This window comes from Panthera leo, chromosome C1 (genome assembly GCF_018350215.1).
Source record: "Panthera leo isolate Ple1 chromosome C1, P.leo_Ple1_pat1.1, whole genome shotgun sequence".
Taxonomy (NCBI): domain Eukaryota; kingdom Metazoa; phylum Chordata; class Mammalia; order Carnivora; family Felidae; genus Panthera; species Panthera leo.
In genome coordinates, this window is record NC_056686.1 from 182727337 (window position 1) to 182748176 (window position 20840).

The following is a 20840-nucleotide window of genomic DNA, read 5'->3' on the forward strand; positions in this document are numbered from 1 at the left end:
ACAATAGTAGTCATGAACCACATGCAGCTACAGAGCATTTAATGTTGGTAGTCCAAACTGAGATATGCTCAAAGTATGAAATAGAATACCCTTTCAAAGAGTACAGAAAGACAACATCAAATATCTCATTAAGAGAGAACTAGGTAATCTGTATACAAAAGAATGAAGTTAGACCCTTAACTCACACCTTATACAAAAATTAGCTCAAAATGATTCAAAAACCTAAATATAACAACTAGAATTATAAAACTCTTAGAAACATATGTGTAAATCTTCACGGTCTTAGACTAGGCAATAATTTCTTAGATATGACCCCACAAACACAAGTAATAGAAGAAAATATTCAGATTTTATCAAAACTAAAAATTTTTTTTGCCTCAAAGGACACTGTCAAGAAAGTGAAAGGACAGTCTATGAATGGGAGAAAATAAATCATATCTCCGATAAGGGTCTGATACCCAGATACATAACTATTGCAACTCAGCAATTAAAAAACTACCTAGTTGGGGTGCCCGGATGGCTCAGTCAGTTAAGCATCCAGCTTTTGATTTCGGCTCAGGTAATAATCTCGTGGTTTGTGAGTTCGAGCCCTGTGTCAGGCTCTGTACTGATAACGTGGAGCCTGCTTGGGGTTATCTTCTCTATCTCCCCTCTTTACCCCTCCCCTACTTGCATGCACTCATGCACATGCTGACTCTCTCTCTCAAATAAGTAAACTTAAAAAAAATGAAGATTACCCAGTTAAAAATGAACAAAGGATTTGTATAGACTTTTCTCTGAAGAAGATAAACAAATGGCCAATAAGCACATGAAAAAATGCTCATTAATCATCAAAACCACCATGAGTGGATAACTGGAATGTACAGGATGGAATATCATTCAGCCATAAAAGAGAGTGAAGTTCTGATAACATGCTACAGTGTTTATGAACCTTGAGGACATTATGCTGAGTGAAATAAGCCAGACACCAAAAGGTAGATGTTACATGATTCCACTTACATAAAATATTTATAAAGAGCAAATTCATAGATGCAGAAAGTACATTAGAGGTTGCTAGGGGTTGGGGGATAGTGGACATGGGACATTATTGCGTAATGGTTTACAGAGTTTCTGTTTAGGATGATGAAAAACCTTTGGTTGGAAATACATAGAAGTGATGGTTGCACAGTGGTGAATGTAATTAGTGCCATTGAGTTGTACATCTAAAAAAAGGTTGAGACAGGGGAGGGGGCACCTGGGTAGCTCTGTCGGTTCAGTGCGTGACTTCAGCTCAGGTCCTGATCTCATGGTTGGTGAATTTGAGCTCCACATCAGGCTCTCTGTTGTCAGCATGGAGTCTGCTTGGGATTCTGTCTCTCCCTCTATCTTGGTTCCCCCCCCCCCCCCACACACACTGTCTCAAAATACAGAAACTTAAAAAAAAAAAAGGTTGAAATGGCAGAATTCATCTTAAATGTATTTTACCACTTTTTTTTTTAATGGAAAAAGAAAAGACACACCCCACAATGGGGTGATGAAAGTTTTCAGGAATGTAGTTGATGATGGTTGCATAAATTTGTGAATATATTAAAAACTTCTGAGTTTTTATTTTATTTTATTTATTTCATTTCATTTCATTTTATTTTATTTTATTTTATTTTATTTTTTAAAGGTTTATTGTTGAAAGAGAGAGACAGAATGTGTATGGGGGAGGAGCAGAGAGAGAGAGGGAGACACAAAATCCAAAGTAGGGTCCAGGGTTTGAGCTGTCAGCACAGAGCTCAACATGGGTCTTGAACTCATGAACTGTGAGATCATGACCTGAGTTGAGGTCAGATGCTTAACCGACTGAGCCACTCAGGTGTCCCTGAGTTGTACATTTTAAAAGAGAAATTTTGCCAGGGCCCCTGGGTGGCCCAGTCAGTTAAGCATCCACTCGGGTCGTGATACGAAGCCCCACATCGGGCCTCAGTGTGGAGCCTGCTTGAGCCTCTCTTTCTCTGTCTCTCTCTGCCCCCTGCTCCCCAAAGCAATAAACATTTTAAAAGAAATTTTATGGTATGTGAATTACATGTTTGCTAATTTTTAAATACCCCAAAGTTCATTAATAATTTTTGTATCAGTTATATGTTGACATAATTTGGGGTAGATAGAGAAATAAATTATATCATTAAAATTAATTTCACCTGTTCTTTTTTAATGTAGTTTTGTTGTAACATTAAATTTTATAGTCATTCTGATATTGTAAGACGTTTTTCTTCAGACATGCTCATGTTTTTGGAAGAAGACAAGTATTTCATAACAGACCTCATGCAAGAGGTAGAGCTCTATGTTGATGCATTTTTTATATCCTTTCCTTTATAGTGTCCTGCAATAGACTATACTAGACACACACTTGATGGTGCTGCATGTCTTCTGAATAGCAATAAATATTTTCCCAGCAGGTAAATAAAACTTGTAAACATGGTGTTAAACTTTTTTGGATTTGATTTAAAAGGTTGATGTTTTTATTAAAACAAACTAGGTTGCTGCTTAATGAATTGTGTTCTTTAAACTTTTTTTTTTTTTTTTTTTTTTTTAAGCTATTTTATATTTAGCTAGTTGAGAATTACTCAAATTTTGAAATTAAGGTTGTGGTTAAACTAAAAGCAACAGCACTTGGCTCGCAAAGCTCACAGGCCAGTTTTGTCAAGGGTACTTCCTGCAGAGCTGTCCCTCTTCTGCTTTAGAGTTGTGGTATTTACACACTTAACTTCTTGAATCTGTGATAGAGCTAGCCTCCTCTTAGACAGCATGCCTGAAGAGCACAATTTCCTAAGTTGGACTGGACTGCTTGTTTTTGAAGGATTCCTTATCCTTGCTTACAGATTTTTAAGATCTGGGAAGAAGGCTCTGCATATTGTAATATATTATTAGTGAGGTTTGTTACTGGCCTTTTATTCTGTGAAGACACTTGTTATCAGATGGATAGATTTGGAGATTCCCCCCCGCCGCCCTAAATATCAACTTCAAAGAGCTCATATAAAATATGTTAAAAGATACTATTTTTTGCTTCAGTATCCTGTATATATTTTTTAATATCAAAAATATGCAAGCATTTTTTATTTGAAAAAATCAAATTCTGTACAATAAAGCAATAATTCCTTTTAGTAGTTTTAATCATCTGTAGTGTACAAAGTGTTAATGTGGTAAATATTATGTTCTAGGAAATTTTGATTTGTTGGAGATTTAATTGCATTGAACTTTCATAAAGTCTCAAAGCTTACAATACTGAGTATCTTAGGCACTATGGTTATGTAGAAAGAGCACTGGCCCAGGAGTAAGGAACAGGGAGGGGTCCTGGTCCTGCTCTTGCCACTTATTAGCACTGTGACCTTGCACTGGTCACTTTTTTCCCCAAGGTTTAAGTCTCCACACTTGTCAATTGAGAAGATTAGACAACATTGTTCCTAAGATCTGTCCAGCTCTATGAATCTGATTTCTTTCCTATTTCTAGGGTTAGCATAAAGGAATCATCTGTAGCAAAACTAGGATCAGTATGCCGTAGGATTTACAGAATATTTTCACATGCTTATTTTCATCATCGGCAGATATTTGATGAATATGAAGTAAGTATATTTCACTAATTATCCTGATGCATTCTTATCAGAATGACAGTAATATACATGGATATTACATGTAGGCTTTTTTGGTTTTGAATAGTAAAATATCTTTTTTTCTTCCTCCCTACAGAATGAAACATTTTTGTGTCACCGGTTTACTAAATTCGTGATGAAATATAATTTGATGTCCAAGGATAACCTGATCGTACCAATTTTAGAAGAGGAAGTTCAGAATTCAGTTTCTGGGGAAAGTGAAGCATGAAGGGAATCATACAGAAAAAAATGTACTGATCACATAATTAACAATAATTATGTACTGTATATATATCGTTTAGACACATCAATCATGTATCCATATTATAGTTTCTTTGTTTAGTATAGGTTTTTGTATGCTGAGTGTTGCCTTTTAAAACGGGAAATACTTTTTAAGTTATTCATGAGCTGTATATTCACCAGTGTGGCACTCATGGTTTTTAAATAAGATTAGTATTATCTGTTTATAATGCCTGTTAATAAAAGAATTTACAGTTTGGTAAAATTGCTGCTAAACAATCATTGGATCACAATCCTCATCAGATAAACCTGTCTATGAAAAGATGAGTGAGCTTGAGGTTTCGCACAAGCCATTTACTAAAGAAATAGTAATATTTTCCTTTGGTTTTACCCCTAGTTTAGATATTCTAGAAAATTCTGTAGTACATAGTTCAGTCTTAACGGTTAACTTTTCAAAAATGAGATGAAAGTGTTTTCAAATTCTGTTTATAGTTTTTGATACACATATATGATTATGTGTATAATCCAAATATAAATGCAAATGAAGTATTAGTAATACCTAAATAATTTTACTGTGCTACATAAAGTATATTCTAGACCAGCATACTTGGAAAGGACTTACCTTTCTGCAGCAGTGGACTGTTAGATACAAGATGATGATAATGATAAGGCATGTAAATGATGTTCCCACTGGAAACCTGCCCTGCCCTTCTCATTTCCCTTAATTCCTTACCCAAACTACATTAGCTGGGAAGCTTTTCACCAGACTGTGATTTAGTGTGGCTTATACCTATTTATATTTGTATTAATTGCTTACAGATTATACCTCATATTAGCAATTACATTACACTACAGGAAAAATGTATTGGCATAGGCTCTTGCTTATCTTTGTTTTGCAAAATTGTTCTAATTACTTGGAAAGCACTCTTTAAGATAGTTTGATTCTTCCTGTTAGTAATATTAATCTTTTCATTTAACCATCTAAGAAACATTTAAGAGTTGAAAAATATTGTAGTATTTATTTTACATCCCTTCCCCACAAAGTTTATGTTTGAATTATATGCACATGTGAGTCTTTTTTTGCAATAATTCACAGCTTCTAAGGGTGTTGAATGGTCATACATTTTTTTGACTTTGTTATAATTCAGTATCTTGAGAAAGATCCAACTGCAGATTTTACAACCTTTTCATCTACTGAATGCAATTTTTAACAAAGCACTGGAGGTCTTATTGCTAAACTGGTTGTAATGAGGCACTAAGATAGGGCAAAAAATTATACATGTAGTGAAGAAAATATTTTAAATCCATCTCTTGAACAGAATTAACAAATGAGAACTTTTTCATTTAAAGGGGTTATTTTGAAATGAAGATGAAAATGTGTTCATCTTGATTTTTTTTTTCAAATTTAAGGAAATAATTTATACCATACTATACAACAAAGGACATGTAGCAAATATGTAGGAAATAGCAAACTGAGTGTGTATGTATATATTTATGCCTTTCCAAGCCTGGCAGTGTATTTGGCCTTGAACAGTGCTATCCCAGCAGCCAGTCGTTACTTTAACTCACAACTAACTATCTTTTTAAGAAGTTTTGTGTTCATAGTGAAAGCAATGTTGACTTTGAAATTATGCATTTATATTAATGTCACTAGAAACCAATGGGAGTAGTAATTTTTACACAAACTTGCTAAATATTGAGAGACTAAACTACTAAGTTAATAAATTATATATAGCAATGTAGCTGTTCTCTCTAGATGGTGTCTCACAATGGATTTCTGTTGCTTGATTATTTTCATAGTAAACATTTGAACTAAGGCCGTGGCTGGGATTGGTGATCTGGCTAAGTATATTGAAACACATTCTGAGTAATATGACTTGGTGTTAACGGGGAAATAAAGTATGTTTTTTCTTACTCATTCCATTTTCCCTGTATTGTGTGTTTGATCATAAAAAAAATTGATCATAAAAAAAAATACCCCAAAAAGAAAACATCAGTTTGTAGGCTTGCTTTTGTATTCACATTGAGGTCTTACTCATACTCATTGTACCATGAAATTGACTCATTGTACTAGGTATAGGACCTAAATGAAAGTTACTGTTTTTCCTTAATACTCTTTACAGAATTTTGAAAATACACATGTATGTACATAAGTGGTATTAAAAAATTAACCTGACAAAAGATTGATTTATACAGTAAATCTAAGAAAGGAGGAAAAGAAAACTCGCAGTTCTGTGCAATAAGGAAATTAGGTTGCACTTTTTTTTTTTTTTGATTATCCAATATAGATCCCAAAATTAAAACTTTCCATGAATTTTGCTCCTATAGTCAACTCACTCTTAACTCACTCTTTCTCCTGTCATAACTGGGAAAGTAGCTAACTTTATGTTTCTGTAAGTATCCTAGTTCCCTTGTGTGTGTACATTTTCCCTGACTTGAGGTGTTAACTTTGCATTTCTCAGTTTCTCAGTTAAATTCTTAATGAGTTAATGCTTTTTAATAGAATCAAATTAGAAATCCGTGATTACATAGGGCAGCAGGGTGGCTCAGTTGGTTAAGCGTTCAACTTTGGCTCAGGTCATGATCTCATGGTTTGGTTCGTGAGTTTGAGCCCCATGTCAGGCTCTGTGCTGACAGCTGGGAGCCTGGAGCCTGTTTGGATTCTGTGTCTCCCTATCTCTCTGCCCCTCCCCTGCTTGTGCTCTCCCTCTCTCTCTCTCTCTCTCTCTCTCTCTCTCAAAAACAAACATTAAAAAAAAATTAATCCATGATTACATTGTTAGCAAGGATAATGTTAGTTTTTTTAACTTGTTTTATTTTTTATTTTTAAAAATTTACATCCAAATTAGCATATAGTGCAACAGTGATTTCAGGAGTAGATTCCTCAGTGCCCCTTACCCAAATTTAGCCCATCCCCCTCCCACAACCCCTCCAGCAACCCTCAGTTTGTTCTCCATATTTCTGAGTTTCTTCTGTTTTGTCCCCCTCCCTGTTTTTATATTATTTTTGTTTCCCTTCCCTTACGTTCATCTGTTTTGTCTCTTGAAGTTCTCATGAATGAAGTCATGACATTTGTCTTTCTCTGACTAATTTCACTTAGCATAATACCCTCCAGTTCCAACCACGTAGTTGCAAATGGCAAGTTCATTTCATTCTTTTTGATTGCCGAGTAATACTCTGTTGTATATATACACCACATCTTCTTTATCCATTCATCCATCGATGGACATTTGGGCTCTTTCCATACTTTGGCTATTGTTGATAGTGCTGCTAGAAACGTTGGGGTGCACGTGTCCCTTCGAAACAGCACACCTGTATCCCTTGGATAAATACCTAGTAGTATAATTGCTGGGTTGTAGGGTAGTTCTATTTTTAGTTTTTTGAGGAAACTCCATACTGTTTTCCAGAGTGGTTGCACCAGCTTGCATTCCCAGGGTAATGTTACAGTTTTAAACCCACTAACTGATGTTAAATTCATTGTAATAGAACTAATTTGTTTTTTCCCTGGGTATTTTGCCCCGTGATGACAGCTTTTTGCCTGAAGGCTTCCTATAATTTTATTTGCACAAATTCTACATTTTATTTATATACCTTTTGAATACTTCTTAAGTGTAGTTAAAAGGTTTCTTGGTGTTTTTCCTTGCTATGCAAATGTTTTAGTAAAAGTTGATGTTCATTTCTTGGATGCAGCTAATTGTTGACAAAGACACTACTGATGTTTAACACATTTAGCTACTTATTTGAGATGGTCTAAAGATCTAAATGTGGCTTCTGAAAAAATAGGCATTATTAGTGTGGTATACACAATAAAACCAGATAACTGCCAAGTGAAACCACTAGAGGGTTAGATTACTCATCTAAAAGATTTGATTAGGAGCCTCACTCTTAACATTTGGGGATACCTGGTATTTTATGTGGACTGGAAATCTAACTGCTTCATTTGTTTGATTTTTCTGCTATTTACATTTATTTTTATAATACTCAAAGCTTTATATCAAATGGGAGAACCTAATATAATTAAGCAGAGAATACTAATTTTGACAACCTACATTCCCAAAAGTTAAATACAATTGACATCCTGCACTTCTATCCATGAAGTTAGTAAGAAAATGTTTATTATTATTTTTTAATGCTTTATACATTGTTTTAAAAGATATTAGGGGCGCCTGGGTGGCTCAGTGGGTCGCATGTCCAGCTCTTGATTTTGGCTCAGGTCATGATCTCAGGGTTGTAGCCACACATCAGGCTCTGTGCTGAGTCTGGAGCCTACTTCGAGATTCTCCTTCTGCCTCTCTCCTGATCTCTCTGTATCGCTCTCTCATACATTTTAAAAAGTAAGAGGTTGGGGTGCTTGGGTGGCTCAGTCGGTTAAGCATCCGACTTTGGCCAAGGTCATGATCTCACTGGTCCCAAGTTCGAACCCCAGATCGGGCTCTGTGCTGACCACTCAGAGCCTGGAGCCTGAGATTCTGTGTCTGCCTCTCTGCTCCTCCCCCACTCACACTGTTTCTCTCTCAAAAATAAACATTAAAAAAATTTTTTTTTTTAAGTAAGTTTAAATCAAGTAGGAATGACGGGATTGTGTCCTCATATTTTTCTATCATATCCCTCAGAGATAAACTGGAGGAGTTAAAGGAATAGTAAAACTCCTAAGATGAGAAAAGGGTGGGTATGGTCACTATTACAAATGAGATCCAATTCCGGTAACTTATTTATTTATTTATTTATTTATTTAGAAAGAAGCATGTGCGTGCGTGCATGGGTGCCTGTGAATGAGGGAGGGGCAGAGGGAGAGAAAAACTCAAGCAGGCTGCATGCACACCCAGCTCGGAGCCCAACAGGGGCTCAATTTCAGGATCATGAGATCATGACCTGAGCCAAAATCAAGAGTCAGGTGCTTGGGGCGCCTGGGTGGCGCAGTCGGTTAAGCGTCCGACTTCAGCCAGGTCACGATCTCGCGGTCCGTGGGTTCGAGCCCCGCGTCGGGCTCTGGGCTGATGGCTCGGAGCCTGAAGCCTGTTTCCGATTCTGTGTCTCCCTCTCTCTGTGCCCCTCCCCCGTTCATGCTCTGTCTCTCTCTGTCCCAAAAATAAAAAAAAAAAAAGAGTCAGGTGCTTAATGGACTGAGCCACCCAGGTGCCCCTTCAGTAATTCAATGGAATCCTTTTGATTTTTTAGGGAAATCCCTACTTCTCTGCCCCCCCCCCAAAAGTTACAGTGTTTTTTGTTGTTAATATAATTTATTGTCAAATTGGCTAACATACAGTGTGTAAAGTGTGCTCTTGGTTTTGGGTGTAGATTCCCGTGATTCATTGCTTACATCCAACACCCAGTGCTCATCCTAACAAGTGCCCTAAATGCCAGTCACCCATTTTCCCCTCTCCCCCACTGCCCCGATTAACCCTGTTTGTTCTTATGTATTTAAGAGTCTCTTATGGTTTGCCTCCCTCCCTCTCTGTAACTATTTTTTCCCCTCCCCTCCCCCCATGGTCTTCTGTTAAGTTTCTCGAGATCCACATATGAATGAAAACATGATCTCTTTCTAAGTTACGGTGTTTTAAAACCAGGTGTGCATAGGAAAAAATATATGCTTGCCTTGATTTGGGTAGTATTTAAACCACTTTAAAAATACTTGGTGCTTCTGGTTTTTTTAAACATAATTTTGCAAAGCAAATGCAGATCTTGGATTCTGATCCTTGAGATAACCATTAGTCAGTGATTGTATTAATTTTTGAAGTCTGCTGTAGTAGATTTAGTGGCTTAATATAAATTTCTTCTCTTACAGTTCTTGAGGTCAGAAGCTTGAAATCAGTTTTATTAGGGCTAAAATTAGGTTCCTGTTTCTTTTTAGAGGCTCAGGGGAAAATCCATTCCTTGCCTCTTTTATTGGCTGGAGGCTGCTGGCAGGCATTCTCTGGCTTGTGGCCACATCATACTACTCTCTCCTTCCATCATTACTAATGCCTGCTCTTCTGTAGTGATCTCTCTGCTTCCTTCTTCTCAGGACATTTGTGATTATGTCATTGGGCCCACCTGGATAATCCAGGATAATTTCCCCAATGCAAAATCCTTAATCACATTTGCAAAGTCCCTTTTGTATACAAATTAATATTCACAGGTTCTGGGATTAAGAAGTGGACATTTTAGTGGACTTTAATAAAGTGGACTTTATTCAGCCTACCACAACAATCTTTCAAATTCATTGTTAATTCTCCATTTTATGTGCTTAATTTTTAATCTGATTATGGTACTTTTTATTTCTTGTATGTTATGTACTTGAGATGAACTTGGAATTTCTGCAATGGCAGCAATCTGACTCTGTAAGCAACCAAACATTCCAGGCCTGTTAAAATTTACCTGGTTTTCCTCAATCAAATCAACCCAAAATGCAAGAGGGTTATCCTCTCTAATGCCACAAAGTTCTCGTATTAGTGTCATTATAAAACAAGGCTTTTGAATTCCACCAAATTATAAGATTCAACATGTTTCAAATAGGCTCTCACATTTATTTATTTTTTTAATTTTTTTTTTTTTTAACGTTTATTTATTTTTGGGACAGAGAGAGACAGAGCATGAACAGGGGAGGGGCAGAGAGAGAGGGAGACACAGAATCAGAAGCAGGCTCCAGGCTCTGAGCCGTCAGCCCAGAGCCCAATGCGGGGCTCGAACTCACGGACCGCGAGATCGTGACCTGAGCTGAAGTCAGATGCTTAACTGACTGAGCCACCCAGGCGCCCCAGGCTCTCACATTTAAACAAAACAAGGTAACTGCCAACTCTTGCAACAAAGCTGTTTAGAGGGAGGTCAGCTGAGGGCTACCCTCTTTCTCTGTTTTCCTCTTTATGTAGCTTTCATCATCCTCTGTGACCCGGGGAAACGCAGGTGGTATGTCCCAACCCCACTCCTTCCTCTAGGAACTTACCCAAAGTGAATGTTGTTGCTGTCACCAGATTTATCTCCCCCTCAAGAAAATATTTAACAATTACTGTTTATTGATTTGAAAGAAGTGTACCTTTTACCTCACCTCCTACATTTCCCAGTGGTTTCCCAAATGGATGGCATATCAGAGTCATTTGTGAAGCTTTTACAACTCACGTCTTCCAAAAAGAAAATCTAAACTGCAATTTCCTCTATCCCCATACGTGAGTGTGCCCCATACCTGTTGGTCTGGAATCTTTAGGAAACTTAGTAGGGCCATCAGGTGTGTGCAGTCTTGCTTAGCATATTCTAGACCGAGGAACGTATTTATCTATTTGGGAGCAACACAGACATTGAATCAGCCTTCATAACACCACTTAATTTGGGTGATTTGCTTAATTTTGGGAACTGAATCTAAAGTAACAGCTCTTGTTAGCACAACCAAAGGGCTCTGTGGTGCTGGTATTAGCAAATCCCAAGGAGAAAGATGAGAAAATATATTTAGAGCTAGAAAAGAACCTTAGGAATTACTGAGTTGAGCCTCCTTTTTCTTGTCCTCTTGTTTTATCGATAAAAAAACAAAACAAAAAACCTCAACAAGAAACCAAGGCCACAGAAATTAAATACTTGTTCAGAATTTCCACAGACAGATAGTGCAGAGCTGGGGCCTCAGATCCCTCAACGGTGTGGAACTTAATGTAGAAAAGACGAAGAGGGGCGCCTGGGTGGCTCAGTCGGTTAAGCGCCGACTTCGGCTCAGGTCATGATCTCGCGGTCCGTGAGTTCGAGCCCCGCGTCGGACTCTGTGCTGACAGCTCAGAGCCTGGAGCCTGTTTCAGATTCTGTGTCTCTCTCTCTGACCCTCCTCCGTTCATGCTTTGTCTCTCTCTGTCTCAAAAAAAAAAAACAAAAACAAAAAAAAAACAAAACAAAAAACGTTAAAAAAAAAAAAAAGAAAAGACGAAGAAAGGAGAAAAGTTCATCTGATGGGATCTAGGAAACCAGCATCCCCTGCCACATGACTTCTCAGTAGTACAGTACCATAAACATGGGCCATCAGGTGATTGCCATTCTTAAAACACCCAAGTTAAAGTGCATGTTAGGATTCTCTAGCTGGGTCCTAAAGTACTTCTTGGGGCCAGAGCTTAACAAGGCAGTCTTTATCTTAGTCTCTGGGAGCAGGTTAGAGTCAGGGAATTGTGTGAAATTTTTTCATTTAATAGAGTATTTGGTACATCTGAGTGTAGTACACTAAATAGTTGGGAGGTTTGGGGGCTTCCAAAACCCCTGATCTATTTCCAGGGCATATCTTAATGACTACTGTGATTTGGGCTGATTATAAACAGCCCCTTCTCCTGCTTACAATTCTAAATTAAAAGTAGGTCAGTCATCAACTGGCTAAAATCCCATTTGCCTTCAGCTTTCACTAGCTAATTTACAAGTATGCCAAAAGCTTCACAATGTACTCATTCTTCCCAAGGGCTTCCTATACAACCAACCACTAACCTGATGGATCTCTCAAGTTCGACCAAAATGTGCTTCTTTGAGTTAGAATTGTACATTGCAGGTGTTGTCACTTGGCTATAGCCTTCTCTGTTTACGTAGCAAGTGATTTAATACAAAATATGGAAATTCAAATCATCACCCTTCAAAAATTCAGTCTATGATAATCTAGATCCAGTTGAGTGAATAAGCTGAGATGTTGTAAGCTATTAATGCAGAGGACATATTTCATGAGTGGTTTCTCTTAAAAGAAGCCCTTTTTTTCTGGTGAAAAATACATTTGCATCTGTCTAGGTAAATGAACGCAGCATTCTAAGGACTGTATGATCTTGAAAGCAAATTATAAAATAAACTTTAGATAACAGCTGTGTAAACAGCACAGTTTTTGGAAACCAGAAATGAGACTGCTGGAGAAGAAAGAAAGAAAATGTGAGATGTCTGTGACCTTCAAGCATAGAGGAGTAAGTTATGGAAAACTGCATCTTTAACTATAGATATTCAATTTCTCCCTTACTAAATTTGGATTATCTTACAATATATAATTTTTTTAGTTCTACATTCTAGCGTTACTTTGAGAAAACTGCCTTTATAATGTTAAAAAAATTTCACTGAGTAGGGGCACCTGGGTGGCTCAGTCGGTTAAGTATCCGATTCTTGGTTTCAGCTCAGGTCATGATCTCACAGTTCATGGGTTTGAGCCCCAAATCGGGCTCTGCACTGACAGCTGGAAACCTGCTTGGAGTTCTCTCTCTCTCCCGCTCTCTCTCCCTTTCCCTCCCCCACTCTCTCTCTGTCTCTCTCAAAATAAATAAACATTAAAAAAATTTTCACTGAGTATCTGAAGGTCCTCAGTCTCATAAAAAATTTCAGTGAGCAACATGCAAATTTTGTGTGTGATAATACAGTAGTTCTCCCCCACCCTCATCCCCACCGTATCTGTGGTTTCGCTTCCTGCAGTTTCACTATCCTGGGGTCAACTGCAGGCTGGAAGCAGATGATCCTCCCAACATCTTCAGAAGGTCATTAGTAGCCTACTGCTGCATCACAGAGCCTATGTCATTCACCCTACTTCATCTCATTATGTATTTTATCTTCTCACATCATCACAAGAAGGGTGATTACGGTGTAAGAGGAGACCCCATTCACCTAACTTTCATTACGGTGTACTGTTATCATTATTTGTTAATTGTTGTTAATCTCTTGCTGTGCCTAATAAGTTAAACTTTATCATGGGTATATATGTATAGGAAAAAAATACACTACATAGGGTTCAGTACTCTCCATGATTTCAGGCATCCACTAGGGCTGTTAGAATGTATCCCTTGCAGATAAGGGATACCTTGTCCATTTATCAATCAATTTTCTTGGTGGTGTATTTATGTATAGTTATTTTTAACATCTGAACATAGTTAAATTTGTTAATACAACAGGATTTAAAATAACTAGTGATGATTTAGGGGAATTAGGAGGAGAGGGAGTTTTCAAGCATTGCTTGGGGCAAGGGAAATATGGTGTGTGGCAGAATGAGCTTGGTGGTGAGAGCATTATGGGTGGAATGAATGAGGTTTGCTGTTTCTGATTGAGATATCCACCTTTAGGGCAAGGGTGGAGACTAACAAGTTTTTATTATTATAATTCAATACGAGTTCCAGATATAGAGCAATCACTCTGAGAAGAACCCATCAGTACAGAATGGACAGCTCAGATTTAGCAAGATAATAGCAAGTTGAATGTAACTATATTGATCGATGTCACATTTCTGGGGCATGAGGAGAGGCCTGTCTGTGAAGTAAGGGGTTAAGTGGCAGAAGGGTGGGCCTCATTAGAAGGAGTTGCCTCTCAAGGGTGTCTTTCTGGCTGTCAGGGCCCTCCAAATGGAAGGCATCATTATCTCTGCCACTTCTCAGACATCACTCAGTTGCAAGATTCAAGGGCTCACCAGTACCCTAGAACTTATTATGTACTCAAGCAAAAATAAAAATCATTGCTTAGCTGGAATCAAAATGGAGTGTGAAAAGTGGTCAAAGATGTGGCCCGGAAATGTAGTGGTGATGGTGAATGGGATGCCAGGTGGATATCGACAGGACTAGACTTCTCTTGATGTCAGTGTCCTCTCAACCTGTGAGTTCCCGATTGCCTACTCTCTTCCAGTGCCTGTGACATCCTGTATCTACTGATAAGGGCCCATCTGTAACCCCTAATCTCAGGTCCTGACACAGCCATGTGCTACTTTGCATGGTCTGAGATCCTGTGCCCTGAACTTCTGAAGACCTTAAAATCAGAGAATTTTAAGATCTTTGTAAGTTAATAGATTCTACCCTGCACAAGACCAAATAAATTAAAATGTAATCCCATTTCAAATTAAATGCAATTTTTATATTTAAAAATATAAATTTGAACAGCTTTTTGTAATTGATTTTAAGAATTGGGCTCTCTGTTGGTCACTTAGTTACAATAGGCTGTGGTTTCTCATCAGTAATCACACATTCTCTGGGATTTCTTGGAATTGAGAAAAGCTAATTTACACATTATTTTCAAAATTAATGACATTTTTATGAATATGAAAGGAAATAATGTTGCTAAATTTCATATTTTATAGCTGTTTAAATATTTTAGTTTTGCAGTTTTATTTTTTGAGCCATCATATTTTTTTAACTGGTTTCAAACCTTTTTTGGGATCCCTGAAAAGTTCATAGTTCTTCATGTTTAAAATGATCTGTTTATAATTTTCTAACACAAACACAGGCTATTATTAGAAATATTGTCATTATTTCATCAAGTATCATTTGCTTAGGGAAGCCTTCCCTGACCTTGAATATGTTAGGTTTGTCTGCTATATGCTCTCCTAGCAAATTTTGCTTTCTGTAAGAGTTATTTCCTTCCATCAACTACAATTATATGATTATTTCTATTATTATTCATCTTTCTCCTCTGCTACCCTGCTGATCCCATAAGGGCAAGACTGCCTGTTTGTTCTCTAGTCCCTAGCATGGCATCTGACCAAGAATCAATAAATATGAATGAGTGGATGAAAGCGTGAACCTGCAACTTCTTACAGGGGTTCTGTTTCAGGAGGAGGGCTTCATCGCTGACAAGGGCCTGAGCACTGAAAACTAAAAAGCATTCTTAAAATATATCCTCCTCCATCTTTTATTAAAGATGTCTGCCTTTAACAGCACTTGTTCTTGGCTGCTTGGCGTCCGGCCCTGGATATCTGGCTCTTCTGGAGATCCTGAGAACTACCTCATATACTTGACAAAGTAGTGAAGAAACTTTTTTTTTTTCAAAAAAAAATTTTTTTTTTAACGTTTATTTATTTTTGAGACAGAGAGAGACAGAGCATGAACAGGGGAGGAGCAGAGAGAGAGGGAGACACAGAATCTGAAACAGGCTCCAGGCTCTGAGCTGTCAGCACAGAGCCTGACGCGGGGCTCGAACCCACGGACCGTGAGATCATGACCTGAGCCGAAGTCGGACGCTTAACCGACCAAGCCACCCAGGCGCCCCAATGAAGAAACTTTTTATTAGCTACTTAGAAATATATTTAAATCCTTGGGGATATTTAAAATTTAAAGATGCCCTATGTTTATTCTGGAGTTTCCTGGGAGTAATCTTGTTCACCACACTAAAAGGAACTTTTTTGAAAACTTAAAATTAGACATTAAAAAAAAAATAAGGATTTCAATTTATTGAGCACGTAACTAGGTGTCACAAACTGTGGTAAGTACGTTCCCACATGATCCCACTTAATCTTCATACAATTTAATTTGTTTGTTGCTCTCCCAATTTTACATACAAGTAAACTGAGCTTTAAGGTGGTTGTTCAGTGTATACAGGAACAGGTGGTAGGGCCAGGATATGAACTCAGTCCTGGCTCCAAAGCTCAGGCCTCTCCATTTTGCTATGCCAGCTCATATGTTTCTGAGCATTGCTGCTACCATTTTTGGAACACCCCGTTAGTCCTTGTTTGAGTAGGATCGCATTAGGCAGTATGTGTTGAAATGGAGTGACTTACCCAAATGAGGTATTGCTTTTCTTTGTAACAAGCCCGCGGGTCAGCAGTCCTAGACTAGTGCAGTGGCTCCCAGTCCTTCATCTGTGTCCCAGGCTCCTTCTTTCTTTCTATCCCTTCATCCTCCGGGCCTGCATCCTCAAGGCTAATTCACGGTTTCTCCGCGAGAAGGCTGCTCCTTTCCAGGCTCCACATGCTGGCCTACACTGGGCATTATCAATCTTTTTAAGACTCTGCCAATTCAGTGAGAAGAAAAATGACATCTTTTGGGCGTGTTTTGCAGTATTTTATTAGTGAGTTGAAATCATCACTTTTTTTTGTTATTTATGCTTTTTTTAAACTATTTGTTTTTGTGTTTGCATTTTTTTTTTCTATTTGGCTCTACATCTGTTTTTTTTTATATATGTCATACCGTATTTATTTATTTATTTATTTTAGTTATTCATTTCTTTAATTGAGACATAATTGATATACAACATCATATTGGTTTCAGGTGTGCAACGTGACAATTCAATATTTGTATCTATTACAAAGTGATTGCCACACTACGTCCAGTTATCTACACACAGTTACACATTTTTTTTCTTGTGATGAGAACTTTTAAGATTTATTTTCTTAGCAACTTTCAAATATATAATACAGTATGTCAACTATAGCCATCATGCAGTACATTACATCCCCAGGACTTTTTTTTTTTTATATATATATAATTTATTTTCAAGTTGGTTTCCATTGTACATCTGTTTTTTATTAACATCTTTGTGTATTTAGAATATTGGCCCTTTGTCACTTGATCATTTCTTGATTCCAGTTTTTTGTTTACCTTTTGATGTTGTTAATGGAGTGTTTTTCTGTGTAAGTTTTAAATATTTAGTCTTGGCATTTACATAGTCTTTTCTGGTTTTGAATTATGCTTTAAATATTTGCTCATATATGTGCTTTTATAGTTTTGTTTTTTACATTTAAATCTTTAATTCATCTGGAAGATATTTTGGAATAAGGAATGAATCTTGTTCATTGTAACTTGGTCTGTAGACATAGCTTTTTACATAAAGATGTGGGGAAAAAAAGGAGGAACATACACAGATTGTCAGACTGGCTGTATCATTAAAGCTGGACATTTAAAAAAAAAATGGAGGGGCACCTGGGTGGCTTGGTCGGTTAAGCGTCCGACTTCGGCTCAGGTCATGATCTCACGGTCCGTGAGTTCGAGCCCCGCGTCGGGCTCTGTGCTGACAGCTCAGAGCCTGGAGCCTGTTTCAGATTCTGTGTCTCCCTCTCTCTCTGCTCCTCCCCTGTTCATGCTCTGTCTCTCTCTGTCTCAAAAATAAATAAACGTTTAAAAAAAATTTTTTTTTTAATTAAAAAAATAAAAAAATAAAAAAAAATGGAATCCTAACTAATACTTTTGGAGGGGATTAAAAAATAAAAATTTTGAGGGGCATCTGAGTGGCTCAGTTGGTTAAGCCTCTGACTCTTGATATCAGCTCAGGTCATGATCTCGTGGTCTTGGGATCAAGCACTGTGTCAGGCTCCATGCTGAACAAGCCTGCTTGGGATTCTCCCTCTCTCTCTGCCTTTCCCCCATTTGTTCTCTCTCTCTCTCTAAATAAATAAACATAAAAAAAAAAGAATAAAAATCTTGAGACATATGGTTTCCCAGAAGAACAAATTCAAAAGAATGATATGTGGTTAAGGAACTAATGTTTTCAGAAAAAATACTGAAATGTTAACACCCACTTTTCTATGTATAGTGTAAACATTAAACTATGCCTCTAGTCTGGGAAAGAAAAAGGAAATGTAAATATCCAAATTTGGTGTGTTTCAGTTTTATATTAATTACTGAAATGAAAAGACATGCTTTAAGAAATTAAAAGTCACTGTGCTAACCACATCTATTACAGTGATGTGAGTGGTTCTCTATTTGAAATTTTAACATGTTGAAAACAACTTTGTCCCTGATTAGCATGCCCATTAAATTACATGTGTGTATTTAGTAGTTTTTTTCTCATAACCAACAAAAGAAATTCTTACATTAGAAATCCTGGACTTCAGGTTTCCCAGATGTCTATTTGGGTGGGTCTTGGCCAACCCAAGCCAGGGAGCCAGGTCTACCTGCCCAAGGGCAGCAATGATTAACTGTGAGGGCATAATGAACACTCGATTGAAACTCGTTGGTCCATTCAAACTTTCTTTCCACACAGGCAAGTCTTTTTTTAATTCCGCCCCAGAAAAAGTTCATGAGACAGTGTAGCAGCAGCGTCTCAGGGATTATGGGAAATCACAACACACATCTGGCACCAGGCTTCACCCCCAATGACCTTGTTCCAGCACCAGCGAATGTGGCCGTTTTCTGGGGTCTGCTGGGCCCAGGTGGCCTCACAGCCTCTACCAAATGTCCTTCCAGCAGTGGAACTGCTTCTCCCCATGTGGCCCAAGAACCTCCTGGACTCCACTCTGCTCCTGGGGATTTGCCCTTCCCACCAGAGCACCACCAGGTATTGAACTGTGGAGTTTCAGACTCTGCACTCCCCCTGTTTACAGTCTTAATGGAATTTAAATCCTCTCCTTTCTCCCCTTTTAGTTCACTCCCTGCGGCTGTTTCCAATTTTCCACTTTCTCTCCAGCTGCTTTTTGGAAGGCGTGTTTTCCCGTATTCTCCCCCCCCCCCCCTCCCGCCCCCAGGCTCCATCCTCTCTCCACACGCAAAAGCAGCTCCCTGCCCTCCTCGGCTTCTCTCTCCCCAAGTTCCCCTCTCCACCCCACGTACCTGCTGAATTCTGTGGTTCAGGTTGTGCAGATTGTTGTGTTAATCCTCAGATCAGTTTTCTAGGTGTGCAGGATGGCTTAGTGTTGGTCTGGCTGTATTTCATAGATGTGAGGCACACAAAAAACTTCCATGCTGTTCCACCATCTTGGCTCCTCTTGGGAGAGAGAGCATCTTAAGCAGGATTTGTGCCCAGTGGGGAGCCCCATGAAGGGCTCAATGTCAGGAACCCACGAGATCATGACCTGAGTCAAAATGAAGAGTGGGATGCTCAACTGACTGAGCCACCCAGGCATCCCTCTAATCACTTCTTAATGATCGGTGGACTTGGAATCAAGCCAAGTTCTGAATTCTAGTTTCCCTACTTCAAAGCTGTGTATCATTAGCAATTTGCTGTAACTTTCTAAGTCTCAGTTTTCACATCTGTGAACTGGAATCAACCCCAATTTAGGTGATTGTGGTGAGGATGAAACCACCGGATCTGGTAAATATAAGCCCCTTAACAGTTTTAGTCTCTTCCCTTCCTTTAGGGCTTGACATCTTTTGGTAGAAAATTTTAGAGGCTTTAATACAAATATTTTATAGCATTCTTAATATCCTTTTAACATGCTGTAAGAATTCTGGGTAGAATATGCAGGATCCTTAACTAAATTGGTAGAGAGGATAAGCTTTATCTAGCCATCATACCAGGTGTTAGTCCCTAAGTGAGGCCCATAATGAAGATCTTCTGAGTCATGTGTTTGCTGTTTTATAGTGACCATCACTGAAAGCTACTATTTGTAGTAATCATGTGTTATGTTTTCTGGCTGACTGGACTGGCATCTTTTCTTTCTTTTTTTCGAACTTTTTATTGGATACAATTTCAAACTTACAAACAAGTTGCCAGAAGACTAAAAAAGAATTCTCTCTCTCTCTCTCTCTCTCTCTCTCTCTCTCTCACACACACACACACACACACACACACACACACACACACACACACACCACAACTCATGGGGGCCCCTGGTTGGCTCAGTCAGTATACCCTGTGACTCTTGATCCCAGGGTCATGAGTTTGAGCCCCACGCTGGGTGTAGAATATACTTTAAAAAAAAAGGAACTGTTGCATACCCTTTATCCAGACTCACCAATTGTTTACATTTTGCCCCATTTGCTTTATCAAACTTTCCATCTCTCTGTCTCTGTCTCTCAACATGGATACACACATACTTTTTTTTTCTGAACCATTTGAGAATAAGTGGCAGGTATTAGTCCCTTTGTACCTAAATATTTTTGTATTTCATAAGAATTTTTTTTACACAGCTACAGTACTATAACCAAAATCAAGAAATTTAACATTGATAACAATATCATAATCTAATCAGCAGTCCATAGTCCCAGTTATGTTATGTAACTTTTGACTGACGCACCAGCCACCCCTCCTCTCCATCTAGGATGCAGTCCAGGGTCATGTATTGCAATTAGTTATTATGTCTCTCTAGTTTCCTGGAATGTGGAACAGTTCCTGTTGTCTTTCATGTCCTTTGACCTTGATATTTTTTGTCTTTCATGACCTTGACATTTTTTTTAACTATGTAGGCCAGTTGTTTTATAGAATGTTTGGGTTCATGTGGCATTTCCTAATGATTTCATTCAGGTTGTGTGTTTTTTGCCAGGAGTACCGCAGAAATGATATTGTGTCCTGTGTCAGGGACGTTGGTTTGTTCCATTATTGGTGATGTTAACTTTTGATCATTTGCTTCAGGTCCAATCAGAGTTTGACTTGGCACCATGAATAAACATGTGC

The 20840-nt window shown here is 38.2% G+C and overlaps 2 protein-coding genes across 6 annotated transcripts in view; one reads left to right on the forward strand and one right to left on the reverse strand.

Annotated features, from left to right (window-relative positions):
* LOC122226452 (MOB-like protein phocein) overlaps positions 1-5772 on the forward strand; it is a 43140-nt gene extending 37368 nt beyond the window's left edge. For all 4 annotated transcript variants that reach the window (XM_042949621.1, XM_042949620.1, XM_042949618.1 and 1 more), the window contains 3 exons: positions 2344-2423; positions 3476-3587; positions 3712-5772. In XM_042949621.1, the coding sequence (XP_042805555.1) occupies positions 2344-2423; positions 3476-3587; positions 3712-3843 (324 nt within the window). In that variant the 3' untranslated portion in view covers positions 3844-5772. The remainder of the gene's footprint in view (positions 1-2343; positions 2424-3475; positions 3588-3711) is intronic.
* RFTN2 (raftlin family member 2) overlaps positions 1-20840 on the reverse strand; it is a 136218-nt gene that overhangs the window by 13373 nt on the left and 102005 nt on the right. The window contains exon 11 of one of the 2 annotated variants that reach the window (XM_042949614.1): positions 19185-19299. The exons of the other annotated variant lie outside the window; for it this stretch is intronic. Coding sequence (XP_042805548.1) covers positions 19293-19299 — 7 coding nt within the window. The 3' untranslated portion in view covers positions 19185-19292. Of the gene's footprint in view, positions 1-19184; positions 19300-20840 lie in introns of those variants that run through there. 2 annotated transcript variants of the gene reach the window in all.